This window comes from Hesperophylax consimilis, chromosome 1, assembly GCF_061612785.1.
Source record: "Hesperophylax consimilis isolate HC1 chromosome 1, BYU_Hcon_1.0, whole genome shotgun sequence".
NCBI classification, from domain to species: domain Eukaryota; kingdom Metazoa; phylum Arthropoda; class Insecta; order Trichoptera; family Limnephilidae; genus Hesperophylax; species Hesperophylax consimilis.
In genome coordinates, this window is record NC_142836.1 from 24,468,116 (window position 1) to 24,483,925 (window position 15,810).

Here is a 15,810-nt window from a genome sequence, read left to right on the forward strand (position 1 = left end):
TTATAACAGGCCCTAAAATATTAATATGTGTCTTAATGTCAAACATTCGAATGTTGTCAATCCCTGGTGACTTTGAATTGTTTAATTTGCTAACAATAATATTGATTTCTTGGCAGGTAGCTCTGGGTAGGTACATACTATGTTGCACTTCATTTGGCCTGACGGTCGATGCTAAATAATCACATTTATGTATCATAGAGCTAACACTATTTGTAAAATATTCAACAAACTTATCTGCTACGGTTTCTTCATTATTCGTATTTAACATATATTTCGAGATTATTTCGTCACAACTACTTTTGGACTTGCGTCCTAATAATTTATTTATTTCATCCCAAGTTTTTTTTGTATTTCCAAAATAATTTTTGAATTTATTGTTAAAAAAGGTAGACTTACATTTAATAATTTCTTTTGTCACCTTATTTCTGAAAGTTTTATATTCCAATTCAAAGAATTGATTGCTAGGAAAAATTCTTCCACCTTCTGTACAATGAATCTTTTTTTTTAATGTTTTCTAAGATATTAGAAGTTATCCAAGGTTTTATTGACAGAGGTCTTTTTTTGGGTTTATAATTCATAACGATTTTACTCTGTTCATACAAATTCTTAAAGTTGTTTTTAATTTTACTATATAGTATATTGCAATCTTGTTCCTCAAGCAAGGAGTGCCACTTAAAATTATGAATGTTTTTGTCGATTTTGTTTTGCGATAAAAACGAAATTCTTTCCCCGTGTTCTGGGGCTTCTTTCCTTGCACTATATTTAATATTAACTGCAGTTAAAAAGTGATCCGCTATAGTAATATTATTACATACACATGAGGAAAGAGAATCGCTTTGTTTACATCCACTGTTAAATCGGACAAATATGTGGTCTAAACAAGTACGAGTAACTTTTCCTGCTAAAACTGCTTCTCTAGTTACGTCACAAATACATTTGATTAAATAATTATCCGACATTATATTTTCATATGCCATAATAATAGGGTTTTGACAATTTAACAAGTCTAGATTAATATCTCCTATAAGTAAAACATTTTCTTTGGGGCTTATAGTATGCAGAATGGCAGATATTTCATTAAGAAATTGTGGTTGGCTAGAGTTGGGGGGGCGGTATATTGCTATGATGTTTAAAATACTCTTGTTTGGAAGTGTCATAGAGCCAAGCACACATTCAAAATGATTTGTTTCTATTGTTTTCTGTTGAAATGTGAATTCATTTCGAACATATAGCAATATACCTCCTCCAGATTTTTTAGTTCGGCAATAGTTGTAACAATTAAATCCAGGAATATTATACAGACAGACAAGATTCGGTGTTATAGCCGTTTCACATAACATTAACACATGAATATGCTTCCAACAAGTATTTAAGTAGACATTCAAAGTATCCCAGTATTTATAAATCGATCTAACATTCAACTGAAACAATATTAATATTTTCCATATTGTAGTTGCTATGAAACTTTAGCCAATCACAGAAATTATGAGTATTTTCGTAATCTACCTCGTCATCTTCTTCAATGTAATTAGACGCCATAATCAATAGTTGCAAAGTCCTTGGCAAGGGCAGCCTTGTAGGCCGGGCAGGAGTCCTTGTCTCCAGTCGGATGTGCAGCGGGCTTCCCAAATCTTGTACAGGTGGCGCAGACAGGCTCGGCGGCGGCTTTTGGGCAGTTTATCCGGGCGTGACCTTCGCCTGCGCAGTGTCCACATCTTTGCTGGTCCTTGCAAAACTTGAAGGAATGTCCGATCATTTGGCACTTGGAGCACACTGTAAGTCCAATGAAGTCACGAACACGACACACATTCCAGTCCACAAAGACTTTCCCCTGCTCCACCAGCACGTGACGAATGTGGGCAGGAACCTCGAAGACCCGGTGGCAAGTTGATCCAGTTCGAGCGCCAGCAAGGTGACTTAGCTTGCAACTTTTTACTGCGAAATCTAGGCCTGCTTTGTCCTGGGCTCCTGCTAAGGCATTTTTTAGGAAGCACTCGTCCGTTAGGTCACGAGGAACGTTGAAGAAAATCACCCTTGGAAGCCGTTTTGTTGGTAATCGAGGGCTTAGAGTGTCCGAGTTTGCTAGACATGGGGTTTTCAGTATTTTATCCTGATCTTCTTGTGTTGCAGTATGGATTACAACGCCTTTGTTTCTGATTCTCCTAATACCCGTCACACGGATTCCAAGTTCTGATGGTCGTAATGTATCTTTTAGTAGCTGTTTCGTATCGTCGCTATCTTTTGTAGAATCCAGCTTTGGGAAGATGCATACAGCAGGTTTGGGGGTCCCAACGTTAAGTCCTGAGCGGTTGATTGATGGTATCATCTTCTGTGGGCCATTTTTCACAATATCGGCAAACGATAGGCTTGCTTCCGTGGCATCGGCTACTCTACGCATCACTGGTCCTAGATCTGACTCCAACTGCAATATTTTTTCTAACCTGTGTTGGTTTTCTGCTTTTTCAATCGCGATCTCTCCCTTTGCCACTATTAATTTGGCATTGACTGTTGCCAGATCAGCTTTGAAGCCCTCTCGTTCCAATAACAGCTGTGAAACTGATCTGAATACAGCGGATACATATGCGCTTATCCGCAGTTGTTGATCCTTTGAGACTCTTGACTGCTTTTCAGCAAGGACATCTTGGAGTGCTCTTAGACTTGCTTCAGTGTCGTTCAGTATCTGTACTGAGGACACTGGGATTTCACTATCATTTTCAGACACGTCGGAATAGTCCGATGCTCCGTCAGATTCCTCATCTTCAACCACTGGAGAAATCATTCCCGAGGCCTTTTTTTGTGATGGGGACGTCATCTTATCCAGCATTCTTTTTTTACGCCGATGGCAGCATTCATCAGGCATCGGTGGGATGGACATTTCAATGAGAACAAACACACAATCTTAGGTTGTTTTAAAACTTTCGATAAAAATGTTTAGAATCCGCTAGAATAGTATTATTTTATTACTGTTTTATCAAATAAACTTTTTTGGCACTTAAATTTTCCATATAAATACTGTTTGCACACGAATTCGGAGGTTTTTTTTTAGTTTTATGAAGCAAAACATTGAAGAAAGTGAAGAAAAGTTATTTAAAAACAATACTCTTAACGTATCCTAACTTAGCCTAACCAATTATTATTTCATCATGTTAAATTTTTTACGGTTACAGTTTTTTGACATTACCAATGTTTATAAAGGATTCCAATAAATTTAATTTCATACGAACTGCAGTCCCCGGAGTTTCCCGGGGATTAATTCACTGTAGAGTTTTATCAGATGTAGATAGTAATTTTCATTTAATTTTGAACATCAAGTGTGCAAAATTTCATCAAGAGGTATTACATTCTGCTTTATGGGGTGGGAAAGGGGGATGGGGTGGTTTTTATAAATCTGATGTAGCCAGTCATATCGACAGCATTTATCAGTTTGACTGTGGACAATAAATGCATAGATCGAAATAATTTGCGCATTCTTTCGTATCTTCATAAATATATTCCTTTCAACCTCGCAAAGACCCCAATTATTGAGGTACATTACAAAAATTCAACGTTTACCGGAATAGTGGCAGTAGTGGCAATCCACCGCTGCCAGTGTTCCGGTCCCATCTTCCAGATATTGTGCGAAAATAAGTAGTAAAAGTAAAATTAAACATGCCCTGCACTTTTCTGCACATAACGCGTGTTTTTTAAATACTTTGTTACGATTTTCACCTGAAGTGTCACGTTATGAGTCATGAGTTATCAGCGATTTACACGGCGTAAGAAGCCAATAATTACGTACTTATATACAAATAAATTAGCTTGTTAAATTTCACAAAAATCTCACACACAACACATGAACGAAAGCATGGATAGTAGAAACAAAGGAAATTAACCATTATTAGTTATGAATCCGCGAGCACAAGTATCGCTACACTAGACCCGTACGTGAGATTGTACGTGGCGTCATCTTTCTAGTATCTTCTGTCTTTGTTTTCGTACAAGACGGGTGAGAAGGATGAGGACGATCGTCGATGACGTACGTACGACCTCAATCAGAGACTACTATTGCAAATCGCATCTAGCCTTTTTTCTACCTACACACCAAACGCATAACTTCCACTAGGCTCTGCCACACGTACACTTTGGAGCGGCGGTACCACGCGCCATTCCAGGCCAACGCGCAGAACAGTAAAGTCCAAAAGACTCGCTCTGTCTCGACACAGGTATATCCTAGTGAGACAGATATCGAAAAACACCTCTAAAAAAAACTTTATATTGATAATAAAAATAAATAAATAAAACTTTTCTGCGCGGCGACCTGGAGCGGCGCATGGTACCGCCCGCGCCGTGGCAGAGCCTATTGGCTCCACTGCATGCCGCTTTGCTAGTCCGTGCATTTGATCTTAGGTCGCTGACAGTCGGCAAGCTTCCACGCCACATCTCCCTTTGTTTCTATTAACCTACAACCGAAAGAGATGTTACAACTTAGCATTCAGCGGCGGGACCTTAGATACGTTACGGCACCGTTTTTCATCATTTACAGGAACAGTGTAAAACACCCGCTAAAGATGTTTATTTTCCAGTGCTCCCCCCGCTCCGGGAAGCGTTGGTCCCGCGGGGCGTACGTCTGCCGCTGCAGGGAAGGCTTCTACTCTCCGACACACCCCCTGGGATTTAACGGCTCACTTGTTGAAGGTAATAAATATATTCAAATCACCTCAGTGCTTGATATTTCACAACAATACCTGTAAAAATTGTTTATACTATAAATGACAGTCAAAACACTGCTGAATGTTATTATCAACGTTCACACTCTTCAGTTTGTTTTTTCAGTTCACACTGTTCAGTCTTCGTGAAATTAATTGGGATTGCAAAATAATAGTCCAAATGCTTTTTTTACATTAGCCCCACACAGGAGGCTCTGAGTAAAAAAAAATCCCTCAGAGCTTATGTCATCTTTGGGGATGCTATGTGGAGGGTATTTTTATAGAAAGGAAGGAGATGAAGTTCGGAGAAGGAAAAATGTATGAGGGGTGGGGAGGAATCTGGGGGTCAATGAGTCCAGGAGTGACGGACGTATGAACCTATCCCTCATGCTGCGCTGCAAGGCGATGAGTCGAGAGAGTTTGGCTGGAGAGGTCAAAAGGTCTCCCTCAACCAGTCTCTCCCGATTTGGCCCGCCACGCAGTAGGTGGGCAAACGTATCCGCCGCCAAGGCAGAGAAAAAACTCACCCCATGAACCAGGGCACCCCTGCTAAGGCATCAGAGATAGCGAGTTACTAGGGGTGAACTATGGCAGAGGTGTTGGTTATCCAATAAATGGTTCCCGGGGCAGCGGTACCCAAACCCACCTCCCAAATTGATTGGCTATGTTATAGTAATCAGTAGCAAAGATAGTGATAATTGTCAACTAAGCCGTTACTAAGGTTAATGTTAAGTCACTGTCCACGTGTGGACAATGCATTTTTGCACGTTAAGTACAGAGTTTTCCAATAAGAGGTGTTATGTTGAATAGCCCGCTATTTCGGTAGATGTTACTTTTAAAGCTGTTATTTTTGACATTTGACAAGTAGAAACTACGCCATTAATAAAAATGGAACGATACACGCTTCAACAACGCATTGACATTATTCAAATTCACTTGAGTGAATCAAATGCAAATCATCTTGAGTGATGAGGCCCATTTTCACCTCGGTGGCTTCGTCAACAAGCAAAATTGTCGCATCTGGGGCTCGGAAAACCCAAGAATTATTGTTGAAAAGCCTCTCTATCTTCAACGTGTGACTGATTGGTGCGGTTTATGGTCCGGCGGAGTCATTTGACCTTACTTTTTCGAAAATGAGGCTGGAGCAACAGTTACGGAGAATGGATTGCGCTATCGAGAGATGATTAATGATTTTTTGATGGCCGAAATTGGATGGTATTGATCTGGACAACGTTTACTTTCAACAAGACGGCGCTACGTGCCACACAAGCAACGGAACCATTGATCTTTTACGATTGAATATCAAAATAACACCTCTTATTGGAAAACCCTGTATTAAGTTACCTGTAGCATTTTAGTTGACTATATTAGATTTTATTCTATTTTTTTCATTTAAGTAGCCCCCTCGAAGCTGCGCGCATCCTTGTAGTTAGGTGGTGGCAATTGTAACCCTTTTTGAACACGGGCATAATCAAGTTTTACTTCACTCAGGACGGTGATTAATTTACTACTACTTTCCACTATCATTGCCACAGGCTACCTACTTATAACCGATCCATAAGTCTCTACTATAGGGGTAAAAGGTATACTTACTTTATTTACGGTAACATAATATATTTTTGTGGTTGTGTTTTAGTGGCATGGCAGGAGCGCTCCTCCGAGGTGAACGGGAGTTTGGGTGCGGGGGGCGGTGGGTGGGACGCCTTGCGCTGCCTGCCCTGCGCCGAGGGCTGTGCCACCTGCAAGGGGCCCCAGCCCTGCAGGGCCTCCTACAACTGGCCCTTCAGGTAATTTCTTTATCGTCTCAAATACACAAAGCCAGTGGTGCTTTGGTATCCCAAATTGGGAATGTTGTGAAATGCCGAGGAAAAGAGAGGAGATTGTTTGAATGAGGTTGAAAGAAACTGATTAGTCTGGGCACTGAATACAGTTGGCCATTGAGACATTTCTAGTGCCTGGGCGATTTTTTTTAAGTTTTCTGTGTCGATTTCACATTGTCCTCGGTCGAAAAATAACAATAACATCAAATGACAGTTTTCCTGCTAGATAAATACTGAAGATACACATTTTACATTTTTTCGATAACTGGTATCGTCAGGTTCCTTTAACAGTTTATTAAAGACAGGCTTAGCAATTTATAGGTTTTTGTTGTTGTTGAAAAGATCAATGTACTTTCTATTTATGTTGTCCACTTTGCTGTGGACAGCAAAGTAGGCCGTTCCGCTGATTAACAATAAGTGTGTGTGATGGCGAACAAAAATCTACAATGTGCAATATTTTTTGAAACTCAACAACCTTCGCAATGATTCAACTCGGTACCGTTTTCTTAGCGCGCCCATTTTGACGTTTATCTCGCAAAGGAAAACTCGTCTGGGCTGAGTGTAGTTATTTCACTGATTTCCGAAAATTATTCTGTAACTAAGCATACTTCGATAACTTCCTGAGTTTTTCTGGAATTTTATGAAACACGTTCAATATTTCTCTTGATTTTTGTCCATTTAATAAAATTTAAGCCCTTTGAATTCCATGTGTGTCAAATATTTTTTTTAAATCACCGATTTACAAGTGGTGTATACTGTCAGTGAGAGAACACACCATTCAGAATAGAAAGTTTACTGGAAATGGCTATAGCTATTTTTAGTGACTGCACTTTACAACATTCCCCATTCCCTTCCCTTTCCCTCTACCTCTTTTTTCAACCTCGTGATGCTATTAGTTCAAGTGATAATTAACAGCGAGGAAGATACTCTCTGAAATGGCTTTGGCCATGTTTGGTGACTAGATCTGAATAGCCAGGTACTTCCCCACCGTCTTCTTCTCCATCTTTTTCCCCTCCCCACTACCTTCAACCTCACAACATATCCCAATTGAGGATGCGATAGTCTCACTGGCTCCAGTCGGTTGGGAGCAGTCTGGATTCTTATGTGGTTTCAGTGAGATTGATAAGATGTTCGTCTTCCCAACAGGGGTGTCCTGCTCGGCATATCAAGCTGGTGCGCCGGGGGGACCATCCTGCTGGCGGGCTTCCTCCACCGTCACCGCAGAGCCCGGGTATTTCGCAGCGCCAGCCCCATCTTCCTCGCCATCACTCTCCTCGGCTGCGCCATCATGTACCTGGAGGTTAGCAAAAATCATTCAAAAAAATATTACGCTGCTACATCTTGCAATTGTCAAAAAAATAAATTAGTCATTCTAATTATATCACCCTCAATCTTAACTCGTATAAATTTGATTCTGCAATTCACGTATCTCCAGAGTTGTGAAAATTGCATATTTGAAATACGCCAGGTGAACATTTGGCGCCTGCGGAACATAGAGTCCACAATCTAAACAGCTCCAAAAATACGCAGATTGTGGCAACTCCACTAGCAAGGCATACATTTAACGCCAAGGCGATGCCATACGTAGGTAGTAATGCAAAATCATGTGTTTTTGGTTTGAAAATTTGGTCGCCTAGAAATGTTTCAGATGCTTTGATTGAATACTGCGAGTAGAATACATCTTGGCCTTTGAAATAATCGAGTATTTTTTAGATAAGTCTTTTTATAAGCCCAGAAAAATATAATGTAAAGGCCTATGAAAACTGCTTTAAAGTTCAAAATCTCCTACTTACGAACCCATTTTCGGTTATGATTTTATTGTATAATGTGGCAAATTAAATTATTTATTAAATGATCGAAAAGAAATTAAATATTTATGCCTGAACATCCACAAAATAAAATAAAAGGCACTTTTTGGCCATGTTTTTTCTTGCATAAATCAAAACAGGCGGATGGTGTTAAGCGGGAATTTAAACCTTATCGCCATCTACGTAAGGGTTGTTATTGACAGCGGCTCAATTTAAAATATTACACGACTTAATGCATCGCCTTTATATGATTCAACACTGTTCAGTGAATTAATTGGTCCTAAGTTGTATTCATTATAATCAATATTTTCAGATGGCTGCTATTTTCCCGGTGCTCGACATCTACAGCTGTATCGCCACCAAGTGGTGCCGACATCTTGGTTTCTGCATCACATACACAGCTCTGCTCATGAAGACGTGGCGGTAGATACATTATATTACTTATTTTTTTGTTAATTTTAAGTGTTCCTATTAATTTTTTTAATCAAATTCCTTTTTAGCTCCGCAAAGTATATAATTGATTACATCGGCATGCATTGCTTTTAAACCAATGGTAAGTTGTGGCTTTTCAGTGATTAAAAATGGAATAATAGGATGGGGTGGTGCGCTTCATGCACATATAAAACCTTTACAAATAACTCAAAATTAAAAATAAAATTAGAAATAAAAAAATCAAAGTTTTGTACAATCGGAAAAGAACATTTTCAACAGATGACTTATAAAAAGAATCTAAACTATTCTGTCTCCGTAAACTATTTATTTTGCAAAAAATGAAATATGTATATCTTTAAAAACAAAAATAAATTCGAAATAAATGAAAACAGAATCAACATTAGAAATAATAATGTATTTTATACTCCCCAAACGAATACCAAACGAATGCAAACACACTGCAGTTTCATTGGACCTCCTACTTTCAATCTTTTACCGAAAAATCTTCAAGTGACAACTAAACTTCCTCAATATTTAAGAGTTAAAATTATGGCTTTTCAATACAGTAGTTGAAACTTTTTATTTTATTTGTATCACTTTATGCTTCTCACAAACTATTCGCTTAATATTACACTAAACACTTATAACTTCACTGTACACTATTGTAAACACTTTTTATACAAACCGCTTAGACAAATTTTAATCTTGTTTTTGTTATAGGTATATGCCAACAGTTGATTTCTTTCTAGGTACAATAAAATAATGAATTTAACTATATTACCCATGCACAGGCTGCGCCTTAGTGGGTTCCCATTTTTCTTATTGATTTTTATAATATTTTATGTACTTAATGTAAAAATTGGGAAAAATAAAGGTATTAAAAAAAATATATAAAAAATAAAATAAAATCAGATTTGTAATGCTTCCAATATATATTTACAGAGTATCCCTGACATATCGGGTGAAGTCAGCTCATGCAGTTAAATTAACAGAAAGACAACTGCTGCGGTGGCTTCTTCCAGTTCTGCTAGTGATGCTAGTTTTCCTCGGCACATGGACTCTCTCCGACCCCCCACACGCAGAAGACGTATGCCTGTTTTTTTAAATGCCTAAAGTAATAGTTGGAATATTATTAGATAATTTTAGAAATGTACCCAGCAGTATCATGAAATTTCCATAACAGCATTCAAACAACAACAACAAAAACCTTTTGTTACATAGCGCCTATGATGTGATATTTAACAAAAATGGCTCTATACTTATTAGCCAACTATTTTCAGTAGGTACTATGTAGTACGTAGGTATATTTATGCAGCATAAAACACATTTAGTAAAGTATGCCTAACTGAAAACCAATAAATACCTATACAATAAGACTTATAAACATTGGGTTATTAAAATATTAATATTTTACTTTTCAGATATCCGACAGTGAAGGTTTAAAGTTTAAACAATGCACCTACAACTGGTGGGATCACAGTTTAGCACTTGGTAATACATTGACTTTAATATTGTTTTATTATGAACAATAACAGTTAACAATTACAGTCACTCTTGACTCTTGAATCATTTTAATAAAATTATATTTTAATGCACAGTAATAATAAAAATTTCAATCACTTTATTTGTTGGGTGCTTAACCAGGACATGAACCGAAACTATTATATCGATCACCCAAACCCTTTTACTACCAAGGTAAATGGAGTAATTCATTAATTTCATTATGGTTTTTTTATTCTAGAGAAATTGATTATATTATTTAACGATTTTTCTAATTTCTCATATTTTGTTGTTTTTTGTACGACAGGTGAGATTACCTTTCTGCTTTGGGGCGTACGAGTCTGCTACGGAGTTCGTCACGCAGAGTCCTTGTATAATGAAGCAAGACTAATTTCATACGCCATTTACAACATTGCAGCAGTCAATTTGTTAATGGTCACATTCCAGTGAGTATAATTCCGTTCAGAATTTTTTAGAAACTAGATATCAATTTCTTATTAAGTATTCATAAATGTATTTTTTTTACAGTTTATTGTTATTTCCTCAAGTGGGTCCAGACATGAAATATTTCTTGGGCTTTGTACGCACACAATTCTCAACTTCGGTCACTGTGGCCCTCGTCTTTGGACCCAAGGTAAAATATCACTTTGATTTTTTGATAGTTTGAGCAGTAAAGCATAGATGGCTTCACTAGTACATAGTTTTAATATTTGTTTTAAATAGTTCCTATAGAAGTCACTTCTTAAGATAATAAATGATCACAGTGTGTTTCAATCTTCCTACAATCCAAGGTCATCACATATATTGTTTAGTTTTAAAAAAAGGGATTCTTAACTATTGAGTTAATAACACTAATAGTTCACAATATTGATTGAATGATCAGTGTAATGTTGTGCCATTTAAATTATGCTTATGCAGTAAATATTATTTTATGTAACTCAGAAATGAACTAAGCATAAAAACACTAGAAATGTGAGGTAGACTTCATGAAGTTAGGCAGCTTTTTTATCTGGAATTTTTAGGTAAACGCACCTATGTTACGCTAGTAAGGTCATTTCCATCATGTTCTATGGGGCTTTCAAATATCCATTTCAATATAAAAGTAAGAGAAGATGTTTGTTCTGAATTTTTCTATAAGAAAAAAGGGTGTTGCAACTAGTGCAAAGCCAGAGAGTAACATAAAGGATGTTAAGGGGGAGAAGCCGGAGAGAACATACTTGACTTATTTTAACCAGTGATTCCTGACATTATTTGGAGTAAAAACATGTAAATGAAATTTTGGTCTCCTCTTTTTTTTACAAAAACATAAAATCAGTAGTAATTGGACAACTAGGGTTAATATGAGGGGTTAGGCGGTTACTCGGCAATATTAAAAAATTCACTGGACACCAAGAATACTTTTACATTTTTTACTCCAAATAATGACAGGTAGATTAAGTTCTTTCATAAAATGTCGCCATAAAAACTTTTATCCCAAAGCGCCTACCGTGAAAAAATTTCAGTGTGTGCACTTTTATGCTTCCTTATAATGTTGCCAGGTGGTGCGCGTGTGTCGGGGGTTTGGAGATCAGTGGGACAGTCAGGCGGCGCGAGGAGTTTCCGCTTCCTTCTCCTTAAACGGCATCGGCTCCATACATCCTCACCTGCCGCCCACGCCACATGATCTGGCGCAGGAAAATGATGAACTGAAGGTACGAATTTGACTATAAATATAAAATAAATAAATATACATTCGTTGGTTCCATGACAAAACGGAACATTAAAGAAAATTGATGAAAAAAAATTACCTAACCTAACCTTTCATTTTATCAAGTAAAGTTTCGCTCTTTTGTACCACATTCATTTGGCTTCTCAAATAATGGAGCCTTTAAATAGCTCCAAAATAATGTTTTTCCCACAAAACATATTAAAAACTTACAAATGTGGATAGCGTCATAAATATTTATAACAGAGTTCCATTTATAGAGTTAATAAATTTGCAGGAAGAAGTTCAGAAGTTGGCAGCGCAGATAGAGTTCATGAAGATAGTTCAGATGGAGCTGCACAACCGACACCTGCGTCCACGGCCTGGGGGGCACTTCACCATGCCCGCTCCTCCTGTGCTCCCTGCACCCTCACAACAGGTAATACTTACTCCCTCAACTGAACTGTATAGGTAGTAGGAACACAGACATTCCCTAGTTATAAAAATAGCCTTTAAATATTTGAATTCTTTTTACTTCCACCATCAAAAGCGAAAAATGTTGCTTGTGCAGATGAAGGACTTCCAGCAGAGGAACGAACCCATGACACCTGGTTGGAAATCCAATTGGTCTATGCTTGTTTTAAAAACTCCTCACTAGTAGAAATCAGGGGGACGCTCGAGGAAGACATGGCATGATATGAAATCGACGATTAAAATTACCTTTATGAAACATAAAAAACGTGGCAAAATGTAATGTGACCGCATGTTTGTTTATCAGTTGCAGGTGTGCGAGGACTTGGACAAAGACGCAGTAAAACCCGGCTGACTGGTGGCTTGGTGCGCCAGTGGCTGGCGTTGGCCGGGCCCTGCCGCACGTACCCCCGCCCTCGCCCCTGCCCCCGACACCAGGCCCCCAGTCTACGTCTAACCAACCTACCAACCAAACAATCAACCAACCTTAGTTTACGCTCCTTCCTACTAGGAGCATGGATGTACCAAATACCCTAGAATAGAGACAATACCTCAAACTTCTGAAATTTCCCGTAAATTCCTCGAGTTGATTTTGCACAAAAACGGCGCTACATATAAATTACTTAATTTTTATTATTATTCCAATGGCAGTATGCTAAACTAGCACCCCGCAGCGGCGTGTTTTTTGTATGCTTGTTTTCTTTTGTTACATTTGGATTTTACGTGAAATATTTTCTTTATTTTACGTCAATAAATTATAGAAATCGAAAATCAAATTGATCAAAATACAAATAAGAAAGAGCAAAACACTGCTACCAAGTACTGTATAAATTCAATTAATTTTTGCCACCATTGTCCGGAAGAAATGTCAACATGCTATACTAGCGCCTCTAACAGTCAGCGTTGGGTTAACAATGCCAATTGTTTTTAGAGTTGGGCGTATTATTATTATTCTAGGGTATTCGGTAGTACGGAACATAGAACATCTCCTTTCATCGGTAGAAATATTTCATTATTAGTATGCAATTTTTAACCCGTAGATTATATTCTTAATTTAAAGCTTACTCTATTCTCCGTATTCCACTGTGTGCATAGTGCATATTTTTTTTTAAAGAAAAACAAACATTCCCGGGAAACGATAACCTGACAATATTTGAAAATCTCTTACTACCACCACAGTAAGCGGAAAATGTTGCTTGTGTTGTGATGGAGGACTTAGCCAGCCGAAGAATTGAACACACTACGCCTGGGTGGTGCCCAAATGCGGTGTCAACTCAGCCACCGACCGGTTAAGACTACTGTTTTCACCCGTGGTAACTGAAACCACCATATCGAAAAGCTTGGCCGTCTGACTGTCCTTTCCTTAAGTCAAGCCCATTGTTCGGTCCCTTCCCACACGAAAACACCCAAATATTATTGATTACAGTGATTACCAACCTTAGCATCTACTGATTTTGACAAGGGGTGCCAAAATTTTCGGCGCCATTTGGCTTAGAGCCCTGCTGAAAAGTTTAATTTTCATTACACAATGTCTATAACCCTCACTAAATGTTCTTAACCTAAACCATTCCAACATTATACTACGGTCCGCTTGGGTTAGTCCCCTCATGCCTGGTGAAATTGTACTACTGCCGCATTGTGGTTCATTTTATTAATATCTTAAAAACTCTAATCAAAAATTCCAGAAGATATAACTAATTAATTTTTTATAAAAAACAAAACCGATAAAAATTAATAAAAACTTTTTGATATTATCGGAGACCGTGTATGTCATCAAAATGCCAATTCAGCACACCTCCAAAAAGTGATATAAATTCATGAAAAGTGGTGAAACAAAAACTAGGTTAAATAGGTTACATGAGTAACTATTAAACCTAGTTATTGGTTCATCACTTTTAATGACTCTATATCACTTTTTAAAGGTGTGTTGAATTTTCATTTTGATGAAATATCATGGAACCAATATTACCACGTAAAAACTCATTATATAATCAGTAACAAAGAACTCTTACGGCCGCTGTTCCCAATCCTAATAATCAAATTCTAAGCGAATCACCACTGCACTACGTAATTCCAACACACAATAATTGCTTAAGCAAGCCGCCCAGTCTTAGGGTCAGTTGTATCACAGATTTGAAACAATTCATTGTATTTCAAAATTAATTTTCAAGTTCTGTTATTATAATCGTTTCACATAGCTGAACTTGAATAGAACTTCCACAGAACTAGAAAATTATTTTTGAAATTTGATAAATGTTAAAATTATTTGAAACAACCGGACCTTAGATTATCATACGAGTACTATCCATATTAAAGCGATGCACTCTCAAGAATACCCTTGCAAAACAATAGAATTCACACTCTTTGTGCTGGTGGCAATACGGTTCAAATTGTGTATGTTTGAGATTATTTGATCCATTGTGTTTACGCAATTTATTAGCCTGTAATTATTTTCCTGCACAGGTCACAAGGAAGGCTTTCATTGACATCTTTCCTTCAATCAGTACGAAAAAGATCAAGTCTCCAGTTAAAACTTTTTATCAAAGCGGATAATTTTCTTAACCTTCCCCATGCTAACCATCAAAAGTTTTCCAATCCCCCTGCTCATATTCGTATAAATCGTAATACATACATAGTTCGTTTCGAGTAGTGTGTTCCCAACCATCTGGTCTGACGCAAAATGTGACCGAGGCCCGTTGGTCGCCCGAACAACATTCTCTAAACGGTGATTATATTTTTAAATAAAACTGTTCTTTATTTCTCATTAAAACTGACAAATATTTCAATAAATTTGCAAAAAAGGCATTTTTAACATAATTATGATAATTTCTTCACACCGATTTCACCTTTGCAAATATTTTTTTGAATCACATTGACAAATTTGTGAAAAACGGTTGCCGAGGATATGAATGGTAGAAGTAGTGGCGAGCGAAGAAGACATGGCACGATCAAGTTAATCATATACTTTAGTCCGGTCAAGAGTCGGAATAAGCAGAAGTCGCTGTATGAATGTATGTGAAGCAAAGAGTGTATGCCAAGATTAAGTATCTATCCTTTCTGCCTACCCTTGTGTTAAATCGTTAAAAATATTTACGCTCAAAAAATATAAAATACGTTTAAAGCGTAAAAATGCGTACAGAATATTTATGTTTTATAAAAAAACTTTTTTTTGAATTCTAATTTTATTAATTAAGGTGAGTTGGGGTAAGTGAATTTTTGGGGGAAGTTCATCCAGGCCTTCTACCTTCTTTGAATACAATATTCAAGTGTTGCCATATATGAGAATGTAATATAATTAGCTAAATCCTCATTCTGACATATAAATGGAGCTGCTTCATAAACACAGAGAGTTGTTAGAGAGCTTCAAATTTTGGCAGTTGGTTTTAGTCTGCGTGCGAGTTGTGAGCGCT

General features: G+C 37.6%; 1 protein-coding gene across 1 annotated transcript in view; it reads left to right on the forward strand.

Moving 5' to 3' along the window:
- Positions 1-15,558, forward strand: part of LOC149426501 (putative G protein-coupled receptor CG31760) — an 83,425-nt gene extending 67,867 nt beyond the window's left edge. The window contains exons 7-17 of the mRNA XM_089639908.1: positions 4,563-4,674; positions 6,322-6,472; positions 7,652-7,805; positions 8,627-8,736; positions 9,688-9,832; positions 10,167-10,236; positions 10,553-10,691; positions 10,774-10,879; positions 11,784-11,936; positions 12,228-12,368; positions 12,708-15,558. Coding sequence (XP_089496034.1) covers positions 4,563-4,674; positions 6,322-6,472; positions 7,652-7,805; positions 8,627-8,736; positions 9,688-9,832; positions 10,167-10,236; positions 10,553-10,691; positions 10,774-10,879; positions 11,784-11,936; positions 12,228-12,368; positions 12,708-12,755 — 1,329 coding nt within the window. The 3' untranslated portion in view covers positions 12,756-15,558. The remainder of the gene's footprint in view (positions 1-4,562; positions 4,675-6,321; positions 6,473-7,651; positions 7,806-8,626; positions 8,737-9,687; positions 9,833-10,166; positions 10,237-10,552; positions 10,692-10,773; positions 10,880-11,783; positions 11,937-12,227; positions 12,369-12,707) is intronic.
- Positions 15,559-15,810: the final 252 nt, after the last annotated feature.